General features: G+C 47.2%; 4 protein-coding genes and 1 long non-coding RNA gene across 7 annotated transcripts in view; 3 read left to right on the plus strand and 2 right to left on the minus strand.

Moving 5' to 3' along the window:
• Positions 1-44: 44 nt before the first annotated feature.
• On the plus strand, positions 45-5,280 carry C21H9orf78 (chromosome 21 C9orf78 homolog). Its single transcript, XM_048325784.1, has 9 exons — positions 45-695; positions 1,365-1,424; positions 1,692-1,743; positions 1,913-1,983; positions 2,224-2,301; positions 2,733-2,930; positions 3,412-3,548; positions 4,208-4,306; positions 4,705-5,280. The coding sequence occupies exons 1-9, from the start codon at positions 613-615 to the stop codon at positions 4,794-4,796; spliced, it is 870 nt and encodes a 289-aa protein (XP_048181741.1). The 5' UTR covers positions 45-612; the 3' UTR covers positions 4,797-5,280.
• A 246-nt stretch (positions 5,281-5,526) lies between these two features.
• Positions 5,527-26,353, minus strand: LOC125336769. Its single transcript, XR_007207844.1, has 3 exons — positions 26,341-26,353; positions 8,001-8,004; positions 5,527-5,646 (listed from the first exon to the last, which is right to left on the minus strand). It is a non-coding gene; the product is annotated as an uncharacterized LOC125336769 (long non-coding RNA).
• Positions 5,998-10,810, plus strand: LOC125336765 (torsin-1A-like). The gene is made up of 5 exons (XM_048325783.1): positions 5,998-6,238; positions 6,457-6,722; positions 8,325-8,500; positions 8,610-8,737; positions 9,434-10,810. The coding sequence occupies exons 1-5, from the start codon at positions 6,028-6,030 to the stop codon at positions 9,682-9,684; spliced, it is 1,032 nt and encodes a 343-aa protein (XP_048181740.1). The 5' UTR covers positions 5,998-6,027; the 3' UTR covers positions 9,685-10,810.
• LOC125336764 (torsin-1B-like) lies at positions 12,401-18,720 on the minus strand. 2 transcript variants are annotated; one of them, XM_048325781.1, is made up of 5 exons: positions 18,493-18,720; positions 16,887-17,152; positions 15,748-15,923; positions 14,632-14,759; positions 12,401-14,475 (listed from the first exon to the last, which is right to left on the minus strand). In XM_048325781.1, the coding sequence occupies exons 1-5, from the start codon at positions 18,677-18,679 to the stop codon at positions 14,198-14,200; spliced, it is 1,035 nt and encodes a 344-aa protein (XP_048181738.1). In that variant the 5' UTR covers positions 18,680-18,720; the 3' UTR covers positions 12,401-14,197. The 2 variants fall into 2 exon arrangements, with proteins under 2 accessions (XP_048181738.1, XP_048181739.1); XM_048325782.1 differs by lacking the exon at positions 18,493-18,720 and adding an exon at positions 17,267-17,459.
• PTGES (prostaglandin E synthase) overlaps positions 18,790-26,614 on the plus strand; it is a 32,283-nt gene continuing 24,458 nt past the window's right edge. Inside the window, exon 1 of one of the 2 annotated variants that reach the window (XM_048325789.1) lies at positions 18,790-20,181. The gene's annotated coding sequence lies outside the window, so the exon portion shown is untranslated. Of the gene's footprint in view, positions 20,182-20,249; positions 21,634-26,614 lie in introns of those variants that run through there. The other variant, XM_048325788.1, reaches the window with a different exon arrangement.

A 26,614-nucleotide genomic window follows, 5' to 3' on the forward strand; every position in this document is an offset into this window, starting at 1 on the left:
GGGCCGAGCGGAGGAGGCGGTGGCGGCGGCGGCGCTGACCCTGCGGGGTCCCGGGGTCGGTTCCGAGGGCTCCCCTGTCAGGGCGGCAGCGTTACTGAGCGGTCGGGACTCAGTCCCTGGGGCGGGTGCTGGAGGGGCGAACCTCGGCTCGTTCGGCCGGGGACTCAGCAGCGTGGCTCGGTGCCTTTGTCAGCGGGGAGCAGCCGGGTGAAGGAGTCACGTTCCGCTCCAAGGGCTGGGCTATAAACCCGGGTGTGGGACCGACGCTCCCCACGGCGCCTTCTCTCCACGGCGTCCCTGACAGGCACCGACCACCGGCGGAGGCTGTGCTGCCGGGATTGCGAGAAATTGAACGACCCTCGTGACTTACACGAGGTCTTCTCAGAAAAGGCAGTGCGTGGCCTGGCGGGGAGGGCTCCCAGCCCCGTCCGGAGGGCACGGAGCGCTCCCGGCCCCGCTCGCCGGAACCGCGGCTGTTGCCCAGCCAAGGTGCGGGCAGAGGGGCGGTGTCGCCCGGCTTCGTCGCGGGCTTGTGGCGTCATCGCCGCGCGCCGCAGCGGCAGAGGGGAAGCGGCGGTGTGGTGGCCGTGCCGCGGCGCAGCAGCCGGAGCGATGCCGGGCCAGAAGTCCTTCCGCCGGCGCAGGGAGGACGACGAGGAGGAGGAGGAGGACGAGCAGCTCGCCGAGGAGGTCAGGTGGGTCGGGAGCCGGCGGGGAACCCGACCGGGTCCAGCAGGAAACCCAGCCGCGCCCGGTGGTACGGCGGTCGGGGGTGGAGACAGGACGGGACCCCGGGTCTGCTTTAGTCCAGCAGTGCAGTGTCCGGCTGTCACGGCATGGTGTCATGTCGTCAGACCGTCACGGTATGGGCTGTGAGCGGTGGCGTCGCATCATATTGTCCTGTTGAACCACTGTGTTATGGCGTGACGTCACAGCGTTACATTGAGCCCAGAAGTTACGGGTTCCTCTCAGTTTAGAGAGAAACACTTGAGATTTTAATTCACCACCAACTTTCTTCAGAGTCACTCATGCCTGGATGTATTTTAGCTCGTCCTTCTTAAACTGGCTTCTTTTTCAAGCCTTTCAGTGTTTGGGTGCTGCCTTCCTCAGCTGAGGGAAGGCATCAGAGAGGAACAAATCCAGCAGGTGTCTTGTTTTTGGTTTTTTTTCTGATTGCTCAAATGCATGGAATTGCTTAAATAAATAGAAAATTCCTATTTAACTTAAAACCTGGAAAGTGGATGCTGATATGCAGAAGTTTAGGACAAAGTCAGATAGAAAATTCTGTGTTAACTGCAGAAAATAAAAGGAATTCATTAAAACCAAAGCATTAAGTACTAAGTCAAATGTATTTTTTTCTTTAGGTTAAAACTTGAGGAAGCCAAAGAAGTTCAGAGCCTCAGAAAGCGACCCAATGGGGTGAGGTAAGGGATGTGGCAGTGGGGAGGGGAATTTATGTTTTGTCCAGGGGTGTGATGTGACAGTCAATTTCTCTCATCATTTGCCTCCTTCCAGTATGAACTGTTATGTCAGATACTGCCAAAATTATGTTCTTGACAGAGGCATTTCTGTGTTAAAGCCTGAGGATGGAAAAGACAGGGAGACTTAGAGAAGGATAAAGCAATGCAGTATTGTTGGTACTGTGTTTCCTTCTGCTGAATTTTATCTTCTTTCTTTATCTGCCTGACCAGTGCTGTAGCTCTGCTGGTGGGAGAGAAGTTGCAAGAAGAAGCCACACTTGTGGTAAGTGCTGGACAATCCCATCACCTCGGGGCTCAGATGTGATGGTGTGAGAACACTGACTGTGTGAGTCTGGCCTGGGGTGTCACAACTCAATTCCTAAATGTTTCCTGAATACTAGCATTAAACTAGAGGGAAGCTTCAGGGGTTTTTGTTATTTCTTGTTTTACAGGATGACCCATTTAAGATAAAATCTGGGGGAATGGTGGACATGAAGAAGCTGAAAGAAAGAGGCAAGGACAGGTGGGAGCATGTGAGCTCTGAAAATTCTCCCTGGGCTAGTATTTAATGACAACTGGTAATTAATTAACCAGAGGTTGTGTCACTTTGAAGAGTTTCCTATAATGCAGTCTGGCCAGTTACTTTTGCCCTAAATTGTTAAATTACTTTTAAAAACCCAACACACACACCCCTCCCCCAAAAAACCCAAACAGCCAACAAAAATCCCCACCAAAACCTGAAAACATTGTGGTTTCCACTTAGGATTAATGAAGAGGAAGATCTGAACTTGGGAACTTCCTTCTCAGCAGAAACCAACAGGCGGGATGAAGATGCTGACATGTGAGTTGTGCTGTGTTGTGTCTCTGATGTTGAATCAGGCTGGGTAGCCCCTCACCATTTATTTCTTTTATGTCTTGGATTCTGAATAGTCCCAGGACATCTTCCCAGTTCTCACTGAAATTGTTCCTTGCCCTTTCACTTAGGCCTGCCAGAATTGAGAAGGCTTTTTCATGGACAAAGCTAGGAGGTGCCAACCAGCCAGCTTGGCACCAAATCCCAGTGGGAGCCTTCCCTGTTGGCTGTAAAAGAGCTTGGAAGATCTGATTATTTCTTGGGCAATTAATTCTTGCTACTGATATTAGCTGAGTGCTTTTGGAGAGATAATCCTTTCTCCCAGCTGCCAGGACAAGGATGCAGCTGTGCTCCAGCAGTGCTGGGACAGAGTACAGGAACAGAATTAAATGCCCTGTCCCTTGTGTGCTGCTGTTTAGGATGAAGTACATTGAGACTGAGCTGAAGAAGAGAAAAGGAATTGTGGAGAACGAGGAGCAGAAGGTGAAGCTTAAGAATGCCGAGGACTCCCTGTACGAGCTGCCAGAGAACATCCGTGTCTCCTCTGCCAAGAAGACTGAGGAGATGTTGTCCAACCAGATGCTGAGCGGCATTCCTGAAGTGGACCTGGGAATTGAGTATGTGTTTCACAGATCTGTGGGTGATGGCCAGGATTGCCAGGATGAGCAGCTGTTTGTTGGCAGAGCAGCGCTATGGCTGGATTACACGGGCTCAGTTTGGGCTGGGGTGGGATTGAGCCTTGTTCTGGATTGGTGTGGTGACTAGCACAGCACGTGCTACACAGCCTACACAGCCCCAGGGGTCAGTGCAGCTCCATCCCGTGACCTCTGGGAAAAGGCTCTTAACTTCTGTGACCTGACCCCTCCTGCAGCTTTCTGCAGGACCCCTTTATGCCCTGCACTGAAGCGATGCACAAAGATGGGAGCTTCCATTTTGCCTTTGAAACAGTGTCTGTTTCTGTAGCGCTGCCTCCTCTCTCAAAAACTGCATCAGATGGCACAGCAGTGCTGTTACTATCCTCCAAATCCACTTAGCACTTCTGTGCCTGCTACCCTTTCTAACTATGACTGAGTATTTTTTCTTTTGTTTTTCTTCAAGTGCAAAAATAAAAAACATCATCTCAACTGAAGAGGCCAAGGCCAAGCTGCTGGCAGAGCAGCAGAACAAAAAGAAAGACAGCGAAACTTCCTTTGTTCCCACCAACATGGCTGTTAATTATGTCCAGCACAACAGATGTAAGTCTTGAGTGTCTCTCCTGACCCAGCTGGGACAGAGAAATTAGTCCATGTATCAGCGTGTCTGATTGCTTTTCCTGGGATGCTCAGATAGACCCCATCTGGCCTGGTCTTTTTCTTCTGTCCATTGGCAAGGAGAAGGATGTATTTCTCATGGCTGGGCTTTCTGAACTCCCAGCTGATGCTGCCTCATAAATTTCAAGATGTTTTCTTTAAGTTGTGCCTTGTGTGTTGGAGATGATGGTGAATGATGGAGAGACTCCAGTTTGTAGGCTGCCAGAGCAGACAGGTGGCCAAGCAAACACAGACCTTATTGGACAGGAGATGGGAATTAATTTCTGTGTGATCCTCTGATGCTGCAGACATGTAAAGGAAAGGCAGCCTTTTGCTGTGTCCTTCCATGCTTACAGGGGTGATGGGAATCAGGCCGGTGTGTTTTGATGGAAGTGAAGAGTGTTTGGGCCACTTGAAATAGTGCTGTTGAAATTTGCTGTGCCCTATCTTGCCTAATTATCCACAGAAACTAATTCCAAGGAGGTTTGTTCTGAGCTTCTGTTGTTTCTGGTAGAGATCACTTACAGCAAAGGCCATAGACATTTATCCATCTGGGTAAGAGTGCTCCAGATAATATTCCTTATCTGATGTTTTTCTTCTTGCAGTTTATCATGAGGAGCTGAATGCACCAGTGCGAAGGAACAAAGAGGAGCCAAAGCCCCGTCCCCTGAGGGTGGGGGACACGGAGAGGCCAGAACCTGAGCGTAAGTTCCAAATCTGAATGGTCGTAGGGAGACACTGAAACTTCAGGGGTCTTGTACAGAGGAACGATCTGGCTCTGCTTACCTCCTCTTCTTTGAGTGCCCTGAGATAGTGGGAGTGGAACAATCCAAGTCCAAGAGAGCCGGCTGTTGCACTACTAGATCACACCTGAAACCCTCTGGATGGAGGATGTCTGTAGAGATGCTCAGGAGTGGAGTGGTGGAGGTCACAACTGAAGTGTACTGCCAAAACTGACAAGGGTTTGGTGGAAGCTGGAATAGCAAAGGGTGTAAGGCAATAACCTCACATAGTGAGGGGCCGTCTAAGGGAGGTGGCAGAGTCAGGAAATATATCCCTGTCCTTTCACATGAGACAAAATTTCCTTCTCTTTCTTTTGAAGGGTCTCCTCCAAATCGCAAACGTCCCCTCAATGAAAAAGCTACAGATGATTATCACTATGAGAAGTTCAAAAAGATGAACAGGCGCTACTGATGAATGTGGACTGAAGCCTTTGGAGTTGTTCTTATTATATATTTTCCATTAATAAAGGATTTTGTGTCAGTGACCTGCGATGGATGTTGGGAAGAGTCACAACCTTCACATGCTGATGTTACCTATGAAGCTTTTCCTCTGTGATCTTGTAGTGAATCAGTTTGCAGGTGATTGTGAACTCTTTGGTTGGTGAAACCTTGTATATAACTATGTTCTTATAAATGAAGTTTTGTAATGGAAAATAAGCTTTCATGGTTGGCATTTTTTAGTGAGAAAACAATTTGGCTTTTATAGATTTTTCTTTTCACCATCTTAAAAAAATACTTTAAAAAAGATCCTTTAAAAGCAGCAATACTGTTTGCTTTGTAAATGTAAAGCTCTTGGGAGCTTGTTTTCTTGTCCACATGTGTTCCCCACAAGTGCAGTGTGGGTACTTGTAGTAAAGATTTGTTACCTGAAAATAGTAAAAGTGTTTTTTAAGTTATCATAGCATTTTTTCTTCTGGAATTCATGCTGATGGTTTTTTCCTGGTTTGTGGGTTTTGGTGGTGCTGATGGCCAGGTTGTCCCATCACTCAGAAGTGACAGCTCCAGGGTGGGGAGGGACAACCTCAGATTTTCCTTTTTCTCAGAAAAGGAGAAGAATCTCTGTGCCAGGCCAGGGGTGAGTTTGCCCCTGATCTTGTGCCCTGGACAGGGGTGGCTCCCCTGAGCCGGTGGCCTTAAACTGAGATGGGAGATTTAGATTAGATACTAGAAACAAATGTTTCACTGTTCAGGTGGTCAGGCTTTGGAATAGGCTACCCGGGGAGGTGGTGGAGTCACCATTGCTGGAGGTGTTTAAGAGGCGTCTGGATGCATCAGGGTGCTGCGGGTTTTAGTGGTTTAGGGGTTACAGTGGCAGTGCTAAATGGACGGTTGGACATGATAGTGTTAAAGGTCGCTTCTAACCATGATGATTCTTTGATTCCTCTCGTCTAACACCCGGAGATACAGCCACAGAGTGCAATATTTAATAACTCCACGGCGCGGCTCTCCCTGCCCCTGCCACCAGCGGCGGGTGCTCGCCCAAGCATGGCGGCGGCCCCTCAGCGCTGTCCCCGCCCGTTCCCGCCCAAACATGGCGCCCGCCCCTCAGCGCCGGCCCCGCCTCCCCCCGCACCCGCGATGGCGGCGGCGGAAGCGGTGCCGAGGGGCGGAAGCGGCGGCAGGACGGCGGGGCCGGGCGGGCAATGAAGCTGCGGCGGGGCGTGCTGCGGGCGGCCCTGGCGCTGGTGCTGCTGCCGCTCCTCACGCCGGCCGGCGCCGTGGAGCCCATCAGCCTGGGACTCGCCATCGCGGGTGCCGCTGCTTCGGCCCTCACCGGCTTCATCTCCTACCCGCGGCTCTACTGCTACTTCAGGGAGTGCTGCCTGTATCGGCGCGACCAGCGCGCCGCCGCCGGTGCGGGACCGGGATGGGCTGAGGGGAGGTGGCGGGAGGGCGCCGGGGCAGCGGCGGCGCCGGGAGCCGGGCAGAGCCCGCGAGGCCTCCCCGTGGGCCGTCGCTCCAGCCCGGCGGGCCCTTTGCCCCCTGCCCGGGGCTGGCGGCCGCCACAGCGGGCGGGGTGACCCCGCGTCCCGCCCTCTCCCCGCCGCTGATAGTGTGGTCTCTCCATGCAGCTCTGCAGGAGAATTTGGACAAGAGGCTGTTCGGGCAGCACTTGGTGAGCAGGGTGGTTGTAAAAGCCGTGAGGGGCTTCTTGAACAACACCAACGCCAAAAAACCTCTCGCGCTTTCCTTGCACGGGTGGACTGGAACAGGCAAAAACTTTGTCAGTAAGATCGTCGCCGAAAGTATTTATAAAAAAGGTCTGCAGAGTAAATATGTCCATCAGTTCGTGGCAACTTTACACTTTCCTCACGCTCACAGCATCAATCTCTACAAGGTAAGAATGAGCTGTGCTGCAATGAGTTACAAATGTCATGGCATGATAAGTGCTACAGACCTAGATGTTATTTTATGCAGTAACGTGTATGCAGTGTCAGTTTTGGAATCTTCTGTACAGAACTCTGTAGATCCTAACATCCATCAGGATTGGTTTTCCCGTGAATGTAAAGTTTTTTGCGTGTGTTTTGAGCCTCTCTTTAGGGGAAGAGTGATATGGTTTAATTTTCATTCTGCATTTTGCTTGGAGATGGGACTGACTGACGGATAAACATGATTCCTGGTTAGGTGTTATGTTGGTGGACATTGCAAAAAACCAAAATGTTCACGGCTCTGGGAAACAACCCGGTGACCCCCAGGTTTGTCAGGCACCATGGCAAGCTGTCACTGTCTCTCTGAGGCATCATTGTCTGTTCTGCTGCACACTGAGCAGGTTATTTCGTTTTCTGTGGATCCATTTCCCATCTGTAAAGCAAAATCACAAAATACTCTGCTGCCAGAAAGATACAGATAAATGTGTTTGGAATTGCGTGAGTTCTGTAGGCAGGGAGGTACCATGGAGCAGTAGCTCAGATGTGTTTTATGGGGGTTTTTTTGTTCTTTGTTCACAACACAGTTTGAATGAGTACCACTGTCTTGTCGTACTGCACGTTGATATTCAGTTTGTGTATGTTACAAACGGGAACAGGATGGTCTACAAACCTGATTTCTAAATGGAGGAAATAGACATTTCCTCTTTTACAACTTATTTCCCCCCTTCTTTTAACTGAGCCGTTTTTAAATAAAATGATGCTTTTCTGCATTTGTTTTGAGGTGAATACACTTGGGAAATTTGCTGCCCAAGGCAGTAGGAGGAAGTATTGCTGCTTATCCCCAATACACCTCTGAGCAGAGTAAATAAAAAAGTGATGAATCATTGAAAATAGTCAGAACAGTTATTTCTCATTCATCTACCAGCACATCAACCCTTTTTCCCTCAATTAATGCATTATTGATCTTGAATGTAATGCTGAAAAATGGAATGCTTAAATGAGAGAATCTTTCAATGCAATAAAGCCTTAGCCTTTCTGGACAACAGTGTTTTATGAAGGACTTGTAATTGTCTTCATTTAACTTGTGATTGATTAAAACACAGAGAATTACATTTTGTTTCCGCTTCTGCCAGTGACTGCAGGTGCAATTTCTCACTGCTGCTGCCAGGTAGCAAATTTAATATTGTTTATATTAAGGATATTTGGACCAAAGTGCTGCCAAAAGTCATCATCTGGCTTGTCAGAACTTAGCTTTCTGTGGCTATTCATGGTGGGACCCATTTTTTGTCCTACTGTGCACTTTCATTTTTGTTTTTTACAGGAATATCTAAGAGAATTCCTGCTTGTCCCATCCTATCTCTTGGTGTCTTAAGATTTTTCAGAACCAGCACGAGATTTTGTTGAGGTTTCACTTACCGTTTTTAACCATGTTTTAGTCAAGAAGGCAAAGCTATTAAAATGACAGCACTGAAATAACTCCTTCAGGACAAGGTTCCATAAACAGAAAGTGCTATTTTTTCTGTCTTTTCAACACAAACTCTTTCAGCATCTTTCATTTTTATGGCACTCAGGACCAGTTGCAGTCGTGGATTCGGGGAAATGTGAGCATCTGTCCCCGGTCAATCTTTATATTTGATGAAATGGATAAAATGCATGCAGGGCTCATTGACTCAATCAAGCCCTTCCTGGACTACTATGAGCTGCTGGATGGGGTGTCCTACAGACAAGCCATCTTCATCTTCCTCAGGTAAGCAGTGGCTTCTCAGGTTTGCTGTTCTGTACACTCCATGCTTTTACTTCATAACTACAACTTTTAAAATTATCCCCAGCTACAATCTCTGTTTCTCTTTACTTAGCAATGCAGGAGCTGAAAAGATAACAGAGGTGGCACTAGATTTCTGGAGAAATGGGAGGACAAGGGAAGATATCCAGCTCACAGATATCCAAAATGCACTGTCTGTGTCTGTCTTCAACAACAAAAATAGTGAGTAAAACTGGGATTGCTTTTGAGGTGGTGAAAGTTACACAAAAAGGATGGGCTGCATTTAGCTGCATTTTTACAAGCTGTGGTTTCTTCTTGATGTGGCCTCCAGTTTTTGGCTTGTGAGGAGCAAAAATGCAGTTTTGGGCCCTGCAGTTAGCTCCCAGGATGAGTGAAGATTAAGGAGCTCTGTGTGCACTTTGGCCACCAGCCTGTTTGCTGCCTGTTGGACTGCATGTGTTGGGGGAAGTGCTTCATAGGTTTCCTCACACATGACTTCTGGTGAAAAGGGGTTTTAACATAATTAAGCTCTAAATTTAGCATTGGAAGCAAACTCACTGTACTTCTGAAAAAGTTTAGATGTAAGCTCCAAAAAAAGGAATAAGAAAAGTTGTCTGGGAGAGCTGATCTGAGAAAATCTGTCCCTCTCTAGGTGAGAGAGGGAAGGCTATGAGACCAGCACCTGGAGAGCAAGAGGCTCAAGCACAGTCAAAATTCATTCATTCAGCTTAAAGGACCACATTTATGTGTCTGTCCAAAACTGTGCACAAAGTAACATGAGAAGGGGCTTGTATTGACTTGTGCATTATAGACCTCAAAAATCCCAGGTGAATTCTTAGCTGTGATCTGCCCCTTGCTCCATTCAACCTGTGGTAGTGTTTACCTAGAGACATACTAACAAACCCTTTCCCTTTGCAGGTGGATTTTGGCACAGCACCTTGATTGATAGAAACCTCATCGACTACTTTATTCCTTTCCTGCCTCTGGAATACAAACATGTGAAAATGTGTGTCAGGGTTGAGATTGAGTCACGTGGCTACACTGTGGATGAAGACATTGTGAGCAGGATAGCTGAAGAGATGACCTACTTCCCCAGAGAGGAGAGAATTTACTCAGATAAAGGATGTAAAACTGTGGATGCAAAGCTGGATTATTATTATGACTTCTAATGCTTTATTGCTGCAGCCTGCAAAGAAGCAAATTTAACTTAATCACAAAGTGGAGGACCTGAGACATTTCATTTTTAAGTACTTTTAAAGAAAGGAACACTCTGTTGTAACTGGTGTGTAAATAAGCAGCAGTGCCTCTGCATTTTTATTTTGTCACCAGTCATGGCTCCCAAGTGCTTCAGCCTTGTGCTGTGAAGGTAAGAAGGAACTGCTTTGGGAATTCCTGGATCTGGCAGGGCTCAAGACTCCTTGAATCATGTGTCAATCATTGGAACCCTTTGGCAGACTCTTGACAGGTATAGAAGGACTGAGACTATGACTTGATTTTAATTCGATTTTGCTCTTTTGTGGATGATCTCTAGACAATATTGAGAATTTTAATCAAAGTTCCTGTGTCTCTGAAAGCCTTCATTGGTCCTGTGTGGGAATATGCATTAAAAATAGAATATGTGTCTTTTTGCCTTCAACAGCTTGGGCCCAGTAAAGACAAGGGGGGATTCTGGAATTAAAAAATCTGGGCTCTTCTATCCAACATCACACAGTGCCATTGTCTTTTTCAAAAGAGAGGTATAATTTGGTCTCCTACACGTCAAACCAATATTACAAAACTCTTTGTTGTGAATAGTGTTCAGAGAGCAGACTTAATATTACAAAGAAGTGAGTTAAAATCCTTAAGTGCCACACTGGTGTAGTTAGTTCCTATTTTTGGTTAGTTTTTATGTATAAAGGTGCCCACAGCAGGCTCTCCCAGAAGTGATCTCAGGAGGGAGAATTGTGCTCTGGGAGTGGTGAGTCAGCTTCATGGAATGGCTGCAACGTCGTGGGAAAGGTGTGCAGATTAAATTTTACACCATGGAAATTGAAAAGAGGTTTCTCTTCTTCACTTACATGTTGAATTCAGAGGTCAGCTTGCAGGGGTTTCCCTTTTTCATCTTCTCACCATACTGTGTGCTTCTGAGGCAGGGATGGAGGCAGATCTAAAGGCATTTGGAGAAAAAATCACTTACAAAATGTGTCCACTGAAGTTACTGCGAAGGGTGTCAGACTTGTTTCTGAATGTGAGCACTGCAGAGGCTTTTTTCATTCCAGTTGCTGTTCAAAATAAACTTTTCTCATCAGAAATGTATTTCTTAGCTACCTTCTGGTGTTCTTCGCATTCAGCGATTTGATATTAATTTTGCACAAATATACTCCATGTTGAGGAACAGCACACTGCATTCCTGGCTGTTCAAGCTGTGCTGGAGTACAGGTATCTCCCTTCTGGAGTTCAAAGGGCAGAGATAGTAGGAGATGTGACTCTGCTATCTGGTGAAACAAATCAAGCTTGGAGTGGAAACTGCACTTCTGGAGCATTTATACTAATTAGAGTCGTGTGGTTTTTGTAGAGGCAGACTTCCTAGATGTATGAGTGCTCAATAAGGATGAACTTGTTTTGTAGAGACCAGTTAAAACCCTGCTGCTCATCTCCTCCTCCCATTGTGCTACCACTGCCTGAACACTGCAGGCTCTATTTGAAGCCACCCACATTTTCTCTGCTAGGGGAAAAAAAAAAAGGGCCAGTGAGGCTCCAGCTGTCCAATAGCTCTGAAGGTGTGTGATATGCAAATTATCAATCCTAGAATTTGTCAGCAAATGAGTGCATGGAACTCAGGTATTTATCTGTTTCTTTGACTTCCTGATTATGGCAAATAACTGGCTAATGGAAAAAACCAGGTGTAATAATGATAAACTTGTACTGCTGTCTGCTACCTTCTCCTCAAGAGAATCAGTACAACCAAGCAGTCTTGTTGCTTTTCCAGAACTATCTTCGTTCTGCTTTGTGTGCCAGTGCAGCATCATTACAAGCATTTGACATACACTGTTAGCCAGTATTTCGTTGTATCACAGCCCTGAATGGCCCAGGGTAGATGGAAGCTTCCCCTGGAGAGTAAGAATGATGTGGAAAGGGTGGAGGCTGCCTCTGTTTAATCTCTCTTCTGTTCTGCAGACTTGGCCAGCAGTTTCATCTGGGTAAAATACATCCCTGAGCCTGAAATCACTCCCAGATTTGATCGTTCTGATCCTGTTGTTATTCCTCCCCTGTATGGTTTCTAAGGTCCTCGCTCTTTCTTGCTGTGACTGGGTAACTTTGGCCATTATTCTGTTTAATAGGCCATTTAAGACTGGATCAGACAACTTAAAGGAAAATGTCATGGGGGAAAAGGTCTGCTGCCCAGAGAAACAGTCCATTGGGCAGGTGAGAAGAGCTGAGCAGTCCCAAGAGTGAATTCTGCTCTTACCAGAGTCCAGTACAAGCAGCAGCTGCTTTAGTTCAACTTTCTGCAGGGGGTGTTCTGAGATCTCACACTGTGCTCATAAAATCAGAGGCCATGGTTTAAATACACTGAAATAGGAAGTGCTGCTGTCCTGCCAGCCAGAGGCAGCCTGGCCCCAGAGCCCGGTGTGCCCAGGGAGGGAGAAGCAGCTCAGCTGTCCCGTGACTGGTGAAATCCAAGTGAACAGCAGAGCCTGTGCTTCCCAGGCAGCTCCCTGACAATTCCAGGTGCATCCTTAGAGTACAACACGTGGTTCACAAGTGACCCTTCAGTGAGGTGTGAGCTGCTGCCCACAGCTGCCCCACACTTATAAAGGAAGTGTAACAGAAATGTGCAATGCAGCTGGTTGCAAACTGCATAAACTAGTACTTTGCTATAGCTGAAAATGATTAACCAAGAGAGAAGTAGTAACTTAGGATTTATTCCAACTGCAGTACAGTAGTATTTAATGTTTTGAAATAGCACAAATATTTTCTTTTTGGAGTAAGTGAAACTGGATGCAACATATACAACTATGAATAAATCAGTTAGTAGGCAAAACATCACACTGAAAAGTGACAGTCCAATGTCCCAAGGTTAATGGCTTGCTAGTGTTTGGCTCTGGAGATTGCATCAGTGTGAACAGTTGGCCAACGTTTTACAAATTCCAGTGGGGCTGTAAAAGGCAATCAACACTTTTAATTTAGAGCTTAACATGAGCACTAAATTCGCTGTTGTAATTTGAATTAACATAATTGTAATGAGACCCGTAATTCAGCATCACCTCTTAAAGGAAGTTTAAGAACAATTGAGGGACTAGATGATGCAGCACAAAAACAGCTTCATCCCTTGTACCAATTTAAAATCATAGTACAATCAACAAAGTGAAAGGCACTTCTGTCTTGCATTACAACATTCGATACACAAGTAATGGGAGACTAAGAGTTAAAGCTTGCAACAGTGGTTAAACCCCAGCTGCCCCACTGGCTGAAGGTTAAATCGATCTTTCCCAGCTTCTTAACTCATCACTCACCCTTTCACACAGGCATTCTTTAATGTTAAAAGCTATTATAAAATATCCTTAACTAATGAGGTATAGCATTGTTTATTTATGCTTACACTTCAGCATAAAAATACACTATTAAAAATAATTTCTTCCATCCACGTGTCTTCCAAGCAAGGTGAAAGTAGCATTATCCACACCTTGACCATTAGGAGCAGCAAGGAGGTACTAAGGACCTTACAGACGTCAGGTCCAGGAGCCCACACACAGATTAACCTGACAAACTGCAAGTCAAAACCTCCTGAGAGATTTTTCTGGTTAAGTACAGAAGACTGGCCTAGTATGTTGTAACAAATCCCTCAGATGTGTCCCTCAGTTTAGGAAGACCTGGAGTCACAAATTTACTTAGTCCCTTCAAAGAATATAATGTTTCTTTAACAATTTCTTTTTCCCCAAAGAAACATGGGGCAAGCTCTTAACTTCCTCTTCCCCCGCCCTCTCTTTATTATTTAGTAACAGATTTCTAGAAGCTTGTTGTGACTTTCCATATTGTTGTACCAGGAGATGTAGGATGATGCCCAGCTGAAGCACAGGAAGATTTCTACCATGTCATCTTCTTACTGCAATGCACCAAGGAGTTCATCCCTGCAGACATGATCATAGTTCAGAACACAGCACACATCCCTCCATTTCACTATGAACGTGAACAGGACTCTCTACATGGAAGGGAATATGACTACCTGGAAAAACTCCTCTGTTTTCCTTTGCTCCAGTCTAGTTTATGTGAAAAGAGGAATTAAGTACTTAATAATCCCAGCACTTGGAAGAATAAAGCAGGAGAGGCTGTATGCAGTGCTATGTGTCACACTAGAAATTCTCTATAGATTAAAAGAAAACTAAAGGAGGCAACATTTGGATTTCAGAGACGAACAGTGCTTCAAAGCCAGGCTGGATGGGACTATGAGTGACCTGATTCAGTGGAAAGTGTCCCTGCCTATGGTAGAGGGTGGCACTAGATGATCTCTAAGTTCCCAATTCTATGTTAAGTTAAAAAAAAAAAAAAAAAAAACAGCAAAACCAAACACACAAAAAAGCTACCAAGCCCATACAGCTCACTGGTATTTTCACCATAATCCCTGCAACAGTAAAAAAGTGTAAGTGCAAATACACAGATTTCCAAAAGCTCTGAAAGTGCTTTGGAGACTCAAAGGGGAAATCAACCCCTGGCTTTAGTATCTCTCATTACAAGGTCTTCGTGAATATCCAACTTGGCCTGTACAGTCTTGCAGCCTTTATCAGAGTAGATCCTCTGTTCCTTGGGGAAGTAGGTCATCTCTTCAGCCACTGCCTGGACAATGTTCTCATCCACAGCATAGCCACGGGCTGTCATTTCGGCCCTGACACACATCTTCACATGCTTTTGCTCCAGGGGCAGGAAAGGGACAAAGTAGTCAATAAGGTACCTGTCAATGATGCTGCTGTGCCACAGCCCACCTGGATAAATTGGGGGTGGAAAAAAAAAAATCATAAGAAGTTTCTCTAAACTTGATCCTGCATATGACAGGATCCACAGGCCAGGCTGAATTCACAAAGCAGTTTGTCTCAGCCACTGAGGAATGAATTTCCCATTTTTGGGGCAAAGTGACTTACTATTCTTGTTGTTGAAGACTCCTACAGAGAGCAAGCGCTCCAGATCTTTCAGCTGAATATCTTCCCTGCGCTTTCCACTTATCCAGAAGTCTAGAGCTGCTTTGTTAATTAAATCACCACCTGCATTGCTGATCATAAAAGAAAAATGTACAGTGGTGAAATACAGACACAACTGAACCGGAATTTCTTTTGCAGCCACTTACACATACTGCTAATCTCCTTGATATCAAACAAATCAACAAAAAGAATCCTGTAAGCCAAAATTTAGGGGAAGTCTCCAGTTGTTTAAGTAGCCATCAGTGTGTGGTGGGTTGCCCCCAGCCAGCAGCCAAGCATCTACACAGCCACTTGCTTACTCCCTTCTGCCTCAGTGGGATGGAAGGAGAAAATAGGAAGAGCAAAAGTCTGAAGACTTGGGGGTCAAGATAATGGTAGTTCAATAGGAGAAAAAAGAAGGGGGGAGAAAAAAACCAAGGAGGACTAAGGAAATCACTCACCACCTCCACAGTCAGACCAATGCCCAGGAGAATGCTGAAGAACCATCACCTTAAAGCTGCAACCCCACTTTTTTCTCCACCCCTGTTTTTATTGCTGAACATGACATGCCACAGCATTAAATATCCCACTGGGCAGTTCAGGTCAGCTGTCCCAGCTGTGTCCCCTCCCATCCTCCTGCCCACCCCAGCCTACTGTGGGAAAAAGCCTTGAGGCTTTGCAAGCATCATCCAGAAACGGGCAAAACACTGGTGCGTTATCAACACTCCCATGGCCACAAATCCAAAACAGCACCAAACCAGCTGCTCTGAAGATAGTTAACTTCATGCCAGCAAGGTCTAGTACTTAGTGCACCCATCCCAAAATGTGAATTCTCTTATGTCCTGTGCTCTGGGCCAGATTCATGAGCTCAGCACACTGCAGTGGCCATACACAGCATCAGACCTGTTTCACTACAGCCACAGGTACAAGCTCAGAGTGTTCTGCACTATCTTTGCACAGAGAATCTCCCCTCCAGAGCATTTTCTTTTCCTGTTCTTTGAATGAGGTCCCCAAGAAAAATCATTATCATAATAAATAAACATTCAGTATCTCAAAATGACAGAAATTGGTGCCACAGACCTGAGGAAGATGAAGATGGCTTTTCTGTAGGACACCCCATCAACCTCCTCGTAATAGTCTAAGAAGGGCTTGATGGCATCAATGATACCTGGATGCATTTTGTCCATCTCATCAAAAATGAAGACAGAGGAGGGACAGGCACTGACATTGCCTCGAATCCAGTTCTGCAGCTGTTCCTGGAACAAGAGGTTGAAAGCCACTGAAAAACAAGGTCTTTACCAAATGTACTGCAAGGTTCTTGTATGTGACAGATTCTGGGACACACTGTCAAATCAGTATTCCACACTCACTGGCTGGTGAATGAAAGAGATAAAAAACAAGCAAAGGGAATCACCCAACACATGCAGACCAATGTCCAGCCAGAGCTAGAGCAACAACCATCTTGCAAATCAATGCCCCCCCAATTTTTCCTTCTTCAACCCCCGTTTCTACAGCTTAGCATGACAGCATGTGGTATGGAATATCCTTTTGGCCAATGGCAGTCAGCTGTCCAGGCTGTATCCCCTCCCCATCTCTTGTCCACCCCAGCCTGCTCGATATGAGTGGGAAAAACCAGCAAGCTTTGAAGCTGTGCAAGCGCTGTTGTGTTACAGCCAAAACACCACTGTGTTCTCAACATTATCAACACTGTTTCAGCCATAAATGCAAAACATGGCCCCGCGGGGGCTATGGAGAAGGTTCCTTCCATCCCGGACCGCCAGGATAATGCAGCTGGAACGACAAACTCTCCTTGCAGCGAGCACGGGAATCAGCAGATGGCATCAGTGAGAGGACAGCGCTAGGAAATGGAAACTATCTCGGGTTTGATTTCTCGGCTTTTTGGTGCCTTCTACTTTATGCACGAACTTCCCCTTCCATCTCTCCGAAGCATCAACTTTGGAATACCCAGCTGCACACCCCCAGCTGTCAGCAACATTAATCAGAATATTCTGATTTGGAAGGGACCCACAAGGATCATCGAGTCCAACTTTGCAGTGAATGGCCCATACAGGGATCGAACTCACAACCTTGGGCCTCATCAGCATCATGTTCTGATCAACTGAGCTCATCCCAGTGGGAACCTGGGGGAGATGTGCAGGACAACCCCCCTGCTGGGGGACCGCCTGGGGGTAACCGGGTCACCTCGCGTCCCTCCTCACCTTGTAGAGCTTGACCTGGTCCTGGTGGGGGAAGTGCAGGGTGGCCAGGAAGAGATGGACGAACTTGCTGCGCAGGCCAGCGGGGTGAACCTGCTCCGCCAGGATCTGGCTGAGGAAGTTCTTGCCAGTACCGGCCCAGCCGTGCAGCGACAGGATCAGCGGCTTCTTGGGGCTGGGGTTGTTGCTGAAGCCCATCACCGCCTTCAGCACCACGTCCTTGGCCAGGTGCTGCCCGAAGAGCCTGTTGTCCAGCTGCGCCTTCAGCGCTGCGGGGAGAGGGACAGCTCAGCACCGCCGGTCACCGCGCACGCCCCGGGGCGCGCTGCCCAGTGACCGGTCGAGCTCGGGGGCAGCCCGGCCGCCCCCCGCCCCCGCCGTACCGGTGGCGTTGAGGCGCTGCCCGGCGCGGGGGCAGCACTCCACATAGCTGCAGTAGAACCTGGGGTGGGACAAGTAGCCAGTGAGCGCCGAGGCCACGCCGATGGCCAGGCCCACGCTGAGCGGCTCCAGCGCCGCCAGCCCGGGCAGCAGCACCCACAGCAGCGGCACCGAGCGCGCCATGGTGGCCCCGCGCTCCCGCCCCGCGCCCACCGCGCCTGCGCGGCCGCGCGACCCCGCCCCGTGAGGGGCCGCCGCCGCCGCCATCTTTGTGCCGGGCAAAGGGACGGGCAGGGCCGAGATCCCGAATCCCGGGATGGGGAGGATGGAAGGGACCGACCGCAGCGCGTCATCTGGTTACCAATCCGCCGGGTGAATTAAACCCTCCAATACCGGCGTTTTAGTGTCAGCGAGGAAGGCGTTACTTTATTCTGGCCAGGCCGACCAAACTGCAGCCTCCGCACAGACACAAGTTTTTTTCACTTATTTGTACCTTTTTAACAAGCTAAGAAATTATTGCTCATCGGTTCTAAACTACATAATTTTCTTTCATTAATTACTATTCTACCCTCTACTGGTTATTGATTTCTATCTTCTCATGCTAATGAGTCCATCATTTTAGTCTTTTTTGTATCTTTTTCCTCTGGTAGGGATTTTACAATGCAGAAACTGAGTCTTTACTGGTCTCCGACTAAATGGTTTCTACAAAATTTCCTTGTGGTCCATAATTTCTATATTCCAGGCGTTCAACCAAACAATACATATTTCTCTCTCAGGCTTTGTTCATTGAGGCACATCAGAGTTAGTTTATCAAAATGTAAAGTTTCAGTAATTTTCCCAAGCTGTGTTCCCTGCCTGTTGACTCGCGTCGTTGGCACCACCGAGAAGAGCCTGATCCACCCTCTTGGCACCCCTGCTTTAGATATTTATACACATTGATGTGGCCTATCAATAGCATTTGCTGCCCCGATGGTGCCATAAACCAGTACAGCCGCCCATTTCTGCCCATTTAAACCAAGAAACCAGCAAGGAAAATGCTCCAGTACTGCTCGGAGAAGCAGAATACACAACTTCTTGTGGGATAAGGAATATTAGGTTAGTGCAGCCTCTGCCTTGTAGAGCCAGCGTAGGTGGTAACCCTTATTTTCCACAATCCCACCAAAGGATGCTTTCACCACCCCGGGAAGGAACACCAGCTTGTCCCCATGTGCCCTTGCCACTGCCTTACCTCTGAAGTTCACAGTGTTATTCTTTTTGCAGCACTCTTGGAAGCGGCACTCGAACCAGGAGCCGGACGAGAAAAGACGCCAAGCTATAGCAGCACTTCCCACAGCGACTGAAACTGTGAGAGGGTCAAAAGCCGGCGTCGGAGTGGGCACAAGAACAAAGATTACAGCAGCCTCTAGGAGCTTCATGGTGGCAGCTGAGCGCCAGCCTGGCTCAGCAGGAAAAGAAACCAAAACAGAAACTGCAGAAAAACTTCCTGGAGCGTGGAGCCTGGGGCTGCTGAAGAGGCTGGAAGCCAAGTCTCCTGTAAGCTGGAGGTGTTAATGAGTTAACAGACTTAGCGCACTGCTCCAGGAGAACTGAAAGCGTTTTGAACAGAGCAGTGCATAGGCAGAGTGAGAATTTCACTACAACAATCCCATCTCTGATGGGAGGAGGACTGGAACCTCTCTGCATCTTAACCAAGGTGCTAATTGGGCTGGTGATTAACGGAGAACACAGAGATGCTTGTTTTAGGCTTAATTGCGAGTGGTTGTGCACACAACATCCCACAGCCCGAGGATTTCCGTAGCAGTGCCTGGGGCTCTGCAATTCGCAGCACTGAACGTGTCAGAAAGCTGCTGTATTAAAACCAAGTTCATTTTTTTTTTTGTCCTGACAACTTCACTGTCTCCCTACCACCCAGAAGGTGTGTTTGCAAAGCAGGCCAGACACCGAAAAGGTTTATTTTCTCCGCACATTTTTTTTTTCATGAAAAAACTGTGAAACGCACTTTTCAGTAATTCCCATTATGTGTTTAAAATCTCATTAGAAAAACACGGAGCAGCGTTATATATATTTAGTATTCGAAATACCTGCTCAAGGTCTGATGGCTGTCTTGACAAGAGCGCCCAGTGCTGCCGACTGCCGAGCAGCCAGGAAGTGCCGTTGTTCCCTGTTTTGAGAGAACCCAGGCTGCCAGCTGCCATCGAGCCTTGAGGTGTGCACAGCTTAGACTCTTGGCTCCTCATTCCAAGGCTGGAATGGATTTCATTCCTGGGTTTGCCCAGGTGTCCTCCAAGGGTGGGCTGCTAATCACCGAAGGAGCTGCTTTTCCAGGGCTTTCCAGCTGCCATCTCCACTTGGACACCCAGAGGCTGCAGAGAGTCCAGAGGAGGGAACTGGCAGTGGGATATGCAAGATTCCACGTCGCCTGGGCTCTCTCCAAGCTCTCTTGGAGACAAATAAGTTTTATAAAGGTTGTTTAATGCCGCCGAAAGTGCTGGGAATTCTTCAGTCACCTCTTTCCTCTGCACCGACTCCCTCTGCATCTGTCCGTGGTGAACACTAGATGGGGCGTCAGACACAGGGTTTGGTCCAGAATTTACGTGGGAGAACAGTTTTTGCAGAACTGAGAACTGAGTCATGATTGAGAAAAACAGAGGAATGTGGACTCCCATCTGCAGAGCTGACAACTTGTGTTGTGAAATGTGATTTCTTGGGATACACAACAACCTGGCCCGCGGCTGCTGAGGGATCACAGAGAGCCAGAGCCATGAGGGTCATTTCAGCAAAGCAGCTGTCCTACAAAGGAAGGTGAAGAGTTTGGATAAAGAAATGAGGCCGTTTAGCTGGGATCTGCAGATTCTCGTCTGTCCACCTGAATTAAAGTGTGAGCAGGTTGCCTTGCTCACCTCTCAGGCTTCAGCAGGTATTTCACCATTCCCCTGTAGAATCAGTGTGGTCCAATAAACACAGACATGGACTGTCACCCCCGAATCTCTCTGGGATAAAGAGTAGTGCCACGTTGTGTCTTGCAAAGGGTGAATCAGTTTAATGGTAGAGTATTTTCTGACTGATGTGTGAAGGGGGTGAGATGTCCTGAGCAAACTTTTCGTTGTGCTCTTTTGTGTTTTCACGAGGTCTCACCAGCCTGGAAGGGACTGCATCTCCCAAAACACAGACGGGAAATGCAAAGCAGTATGCTAGAAACAGCACAGAGAAGGAGAATTACCTCAACTCTGAAAAAAGAAGGGGTAGTACGAGACACATCTATAGATCTTCTCCTTTCCATGTGGGAGGGAGGTGGCATATATTTCCTATACAACAATAGGACGTATGCTGCATAACAGGTACCAGATGGGTGTTTAAATAATCTTCAGCTGCTGCATGTCATGCTGTTATCTCATTATCCGTTACAAGTTAAATGGGTTCAAGCTGGGCCTGGACATGGATGAGATGTCTAATAGTGGTGGTGAGGTTACATTGATGGCAATTTCCTTGAACAGCAGTCTGGAAGCTCCAAGTGGAGCACAGACCCTGCAACACACAGTCCACAGTGCAGTGTTTTGTGCCTGTTGTGTTGAACATATTGTTCTTTCACCTCAACACCCTCCTGTGCCCTAGGCATAGAACTGGCATCCTGTCATGCATTGACATTGCCCTCCTGACCAGTTCGGGGGGTGGGGTGGTTGGCCAGCAGTGTGTCATCTTGAACCAGCTGCTACAAGCCCAAAGTACTGAAAATCTGCGGCAGAGAAGAACTTTGGAAAGGCATTCAGTGTGCAGCAGGCTTGGGGTGTCTGATTTGGGGTGTTGATCAGCAGCGGAAGTGGTGTGAGAAGCAGAGGGTGTGGAAAAGGAAAGGACATGGCAGAGAGTACAGGAAGAAGAGTGGTAGGAATCCGGGGATCAGTGGTATGAGCTGGAGGATATAGGGTGTTTGCAGTGGGTAATTTGGGGTGCTAAAGCTGTTGCGGTAGAGGAGGCAATGGAGATGGGGCATCTGTGTTGCAAAGTGAGAGATAAGGGATGCAGAGATGGAGTACTCAAGGCCAGGGCTGAGGAGAGGGAAAAGTCTCAGATGAGATTTTTGCCTGGCCTGACCCTGCTTCTGGCATGTTGGAATTTCCTGCCACCTGCAGTTTGACTGGTTTAAAGTCAGCATTTTCAGGACTTTGGGCTGGCTTGCTTTGAGCTTTGAGCTCTGTGGCAGAGAGCTCAGAGAATCTGGGATGTGGCTGGTTAGCAGGGCTCTCTCATCACAAGGCAGACCTCCCAGATGGCTGGTGAACCAAGGAAAATGTCTCCAGCCCAGGGACAGGGTGCTGGGAATCGGGGCTGCAGCCCCATCTTCAGTTCATGGAGTGCAAGAGTTTTCCAGGTAAGAATTGCAGGATCTATGAATCAATGCTTTTCCCAGAAAAAGTCTGTATTTTTGTTGGAGGATGTATAAGGTCCTCAATATTTCCAAGTGCTTTGTGAAAGAGGTTTGGAAATGTGCTGTTTTACATGAGGTGCTAGGCTGGCAAGAGGTTCTTGCTGAAGGTTTCTAACTGGAGAAGAAGAGCTGGGAGGCTCATTTTTCCCTACATTCATTTCTACATAATCTCTCCCTGCCTTCTGACTCTGGCTAGACTCTCTCTAATGGTCTGAGTTTTTCTGAGAGGATTTTGCTTTATTTTTACCCTTTTCCTACCCCCCCGTATGTGTGGTTTTGCTTTGGTTTTTTTTTCCATGCTTTAATTTCAGCATCATCTTCCAAGTGCTGGTTATCCTAAACATAGAGATGAGGCAGTGACAGGAAAGGGCTGCCACTCTGACGTACATTGGGATCTTTAAAGAGTGGGATAGTGGTGGGCTTTATCCAAATACAGAGCCTGGCTAAGCTCTGAGGACTACACTAATGCTGTGGAAAGGCTCTGACTCATGGAATGTGTTCCTTGACCTTTCTGTAATGTGACAGGAGCAATAACACAAAACACCAAAATCTACATTAATGTTAAGCAGACATTGTCTAATCCTAGAAACACCCAGGGAGTCAAGAGCCTGTCATCCTTCTCTTGCAGGTAGAAAAACTGAGGTTTGCAGATGATGAAAGTTTTTTTTTTAACACGGTAGTTCATAGCAAAGGGTTTAACAATTCTGTTTTGTCACTGAAATATTTACTCAAGAGCTTGAGTCGTGATTAAATTTGGACAGCCTTCAAAATCCTTGTCTGGGGTACAAAATCACAGAGTCCCTTGGGTCAGTGTGTGGTACTGTGCTGTGTGAAGAGGGACAGTCCAAGAGGGAAAGATATGGATGAGCTTGGGATCTGAGTGAAATAGAACATTATATACTTGTGCAATAATTCTGCCCTTGGGAAAGAATTCCTTTGATCATGTCTGAACCCTTATGAAATTCTGAGGTTACCGAGAGGGTTGGATTTTGTTCTAGTTGCTGTCTCTGAAAAATTCCATTGAGAGGTTCTTCCCTACAACAAGAAAAAAGTGTTTGCTCTCTGGAAGCCCAATCTCAAAGCCCTTTTCCCTGAGCCTAGGCTGCAGTCAGAGAACAGAGTCTCGCTGTGCTGTCCCAGCAGGGTGAACAACCAGCCCTGAGGACCTACCAGAGTTTGGATGCTGAGGTGCTCCAGACCAGAGCTTTCCCTGGTCTTCACTGTCCCAGCTCCTCCCCAGAGCAGCTGGGAGCGAGCAAGGGTTGTCAATGCTGCCGGTGCCCTTTGGCCGTGGTGAACACTGACAGCTCTGCAGAGGGAGAAAAATGTGATTTTTAATCTGATGCCAAGTGGTTTGCAGCAGGTGGAGCTACACAGGTCGTAGGTAGGGATGGGAGTGAGAGGCAGGGGAGGGAACGTGCTTAAGCCGTGCTCAATGTGTGGGTGAGGGAAGCTGCAGTCTCACATTTCTTGCCTACCGTGGGAACTTGCTGGAAATGTAATATTTTATAGATAAGCACAAGGTGACAATGCTGGCAGGACACTGCTCTTTATGGAGTGAGTCCTGGTGCTGGAACATGTTTGATTTTTCACACATATCAACTCCATCAAGCAATGATGGATGGAGATGGCCTTTCTCACAACAAGCACAAGGAATTATTTAAGTGTCTGGCAGCCAAAATGGCTCTGTTCCCCTGCAGGCCACTGTGTCTTCCAGAGGCAGAAGGGATGAAGGGAGGCAGCCCTTTGGCTTTGGATGGAATCAGAAGTTTATGTTCATATGAACAGGAGTTGCCAGGACTGCCACAGTGGCAGGCTTTAAAGAGAAGAATTTTTAAATCTGTACTTGGGTGATCTTAACAGGTGTCCATTTCTCAAATGGACTTTGACGTCCTGGACACGCTCCAGTCTCATATTTTGGTGCCAGGAATAAAAAAGTTAAGGAATAGCTTGGAGAAAATTGCTGTTAAGAGTTTAATTACCGGTTAACTACTGTTAACTACCAGTACTGTGAGACACTGGGGTTCAGGTGGGTGTTTTATGGGCTGCTTTGGGTGTCTGCTGATGCAGGCCAAGAGGACACAGCAGCTCAGGGTCTGGTTCACCCTCCCTGGAATTGTTCGAAAGTCATGTGAATGTGGCACTTGGGGAAGTGGTTTAGTGGTGAACACAGGCGGTTAAGGGTTGGATTTGATGATCCTAGAGGTTTTTTCCAACCTGAATGTTCTATGATTCCACAATAATGGCACCACCTAAAGCCAGGTGCGGATAAGCAGCAGCCTCCCCTGGACCATGCAAATCCACCTGGGCTGGCAGCTGAGAGAGGCACCCTCAGGGCAGGAACTCAGGTAAGCAAAGCAGGGTGTGGACGGTGCTTTACCATTCACCAGCCTTGCCTTTTCACCCCTCCTGCCGAGCTGGCTCTGCTCCAACCTCATGGCCTCCAGGCTCTGATTTCAAGGCCTGTGTCGTGCAAGATAGAGATGAATAATGTATTAAATGGTAGTGATAGACCCAGTGGATGGGCTATCGATGCTGGCAGTTAGGCTCTGTTTTGACTTGTAAACTAAACATTCCTGGCGCAGACATCCTCTGTGGTTTAGTGATTAGATCTGGGAACTTCGTTTGGGGTCAAATCAAGGTGCTCTCACCCGGCTCCAGAAACACTGGCTTAGTCACATCATCTGTTCCTAATCCTCCACTTGTCTCTCCATGACATGAACAAGAGGGGAAAGACATCCCATGAAAAGATGATAATGATGATTATTATCATCATCATTATCATCATCATCTTTATTATCATCACCATAATCATCTCAATTCAGATTTTGTTTCATTATGGAACTTATTGTCCAAGGATGCAGTTTAGTTTGAATGGTGTGGACAGTGAACTTGGCATGTAAATATCAAACATTTCCATCATTTATGACAACACCTCCACAAGAAAGAGAATTAAACCTTGTGCTGTAGGTCCTCGTAAGATGGGAAAACCATGAGAGTTAAACTTCACCTGCCTTGATCCTGCCTTTGGTTTTTACCTTTGGTTTTAAAATTGAGCCCAGAATTTGAAATTGGAGAGTGTTTGGCTTGGCTCCAAGAGTTTCTGGTTTTGTTCTCCAGGCTGGCTTGGAGTGGAGTAGGTCTCGTGTGAGCCTGTCTGCCTGTGTAGCAATAGTTCTCACTGAAAGAACAAGGAATAATAGGGAAACTTTAACCCATATTCTATCTTAAATAGAATTCTGTTGTAAGTAATAATTTAGGGATAAAAATGGTGTGAAAGAGATGAAACTTCAGCTGGATGAAATAAGAAAACCCTATGCTCACATGGTATGGGAGGAATCCTACAGGAAGAGTAGGGCATGAGTAATGCTGTGCCCTCGCTCCCGTCGTGGGCTCTGATGTGGTGAGTGGCTTGTATCTCATCCAAAGCACACAAAGTGGTGGCATTACTAAGCAGACAGCCCCATCCAATGATTTTGGACCCTTAGGTGAAAGAGGATTTAAAAGGTTTTGGGTTGGACCAGAATCAGAGGCTGTGTTTAGCTTGGGGTTTAGCAAAGCTAACACCCTGCTCTTACACACAGCTCCTGTGGAAGAGCCATAAACACAGGTCACCAAAATTAGTCTTGCAAGGCCGCTATTTTGACTGGCGCCTCTGCTATCCCTGCTCTGTCTTCAGTTCATGCCTGAGTAAAGACCTCTGCCTGTTTGATCAGCTCCAGCAGTTGACACTGAGGACCAAGTAGGTCTATCAGGAGAAAGTGACTATTTGTTGCTATAATAGCTTCCCCATTTGTTCAGAGAGGCTGGGTCTGGACCCCTTGGAGTGCTGGGAAGGTTATGGAGCAAGGCTGCTAATTCCCAGCTGGTTTCAGGGCCAAGGAAGAGCAGCAGACAGTGTGCCAGCCAAGGCCAAAGGGCAGCACAGGCTCCTGGTGTGCTGGAGAGCCTCAGAGGGGATCAGTAACCAGAGAACAGCAGGCACCAGCAGTGAGGTCTCCTGGGCAAGGAAGGATTTGGTGGTTACTGTGGAGACCACAGTGAGGCTTCCTGGAAATTCCACCAGGTCCGTCTTTCTCTGTGGTTTGGACATCAGAATGTCATTGCAGGGAAGCCTAAGGACCCGTTAATTTATGCCTCAGATCTTTCTCTGAATGACCTGTAAAGTAGAATTTCCATACAGATTCCTCAATGTTAAATAAAGGATGGAGGGTCAGGAAGGGATCTAAACTGTTAGGTTCTTTTTCCAGGAGATGTTTTATCCAACAAGAAGAAAAATGAACTCTGCTAAAATAAAAGGTTGCCTGCAGGACTCCAGTTTCCAGCTATTGTTAAAATGTGTGGTTGAGAGATGGGAACCCTGTGGCCAACAGGGAGCTAGAACAAGTTGAAAACAGGAGAATGGATGTGCTCTGCAAAGAGCAATGTTAGGTCCATGCTAACAGCTCAGCAAAAGAGGAGATTGGTTGGAGGATACAGAGAGGCCCCGAAGGAACAGGGATGAGCAGCCAGATCTAATGCTTGATAGCTGTGAAGTGTCCCAGGGCTGTCTTCTATATAACATCGCTGGAATTCCTTCATTTTGGGAGTAGCCCCTCCAGAGTACTAAATAACTTCGTGTGGAGTCATCCTAGACCCCTCAGTGAGGACTTGTGGCATTTAAAAGAAAAATGAGCTTTTAGGAGGTTGAAGGATGTTTGAAGTGCAAGGGGTGAAGGAGTTGGCAGTCATGTGCCGGTCATCTGCTTGTTTCAGCATTGGAGGGAAATATGAAAGTATGACTGGGATAATCAAAAGCATGGAGAAACCTCCTTTGAAGAGAGATGAAAGCGAATGGGACTGTAGTAAAGCTGAGTAAGAGGTGCTTTCACAGACATGTTTCAAAGGAGGAGAATGCTGGGCAAAGCTGAGCAAGAACTGCTGT

Source organism: Corvus hawaiiensis, chromosome 21 (genome assembly GCF_020740725.1).
Source record: "Corvus hawaiiensis isolate bCorHaw1 chromosome 21, bCorHaw1.pri.cur, whole genome shotgun sequence".
NCBI lineage: Eukaryota > Metazoa > Chordata > Aves > Passeriformes > Corvidae > Corvus > Corvus hawaiiensis.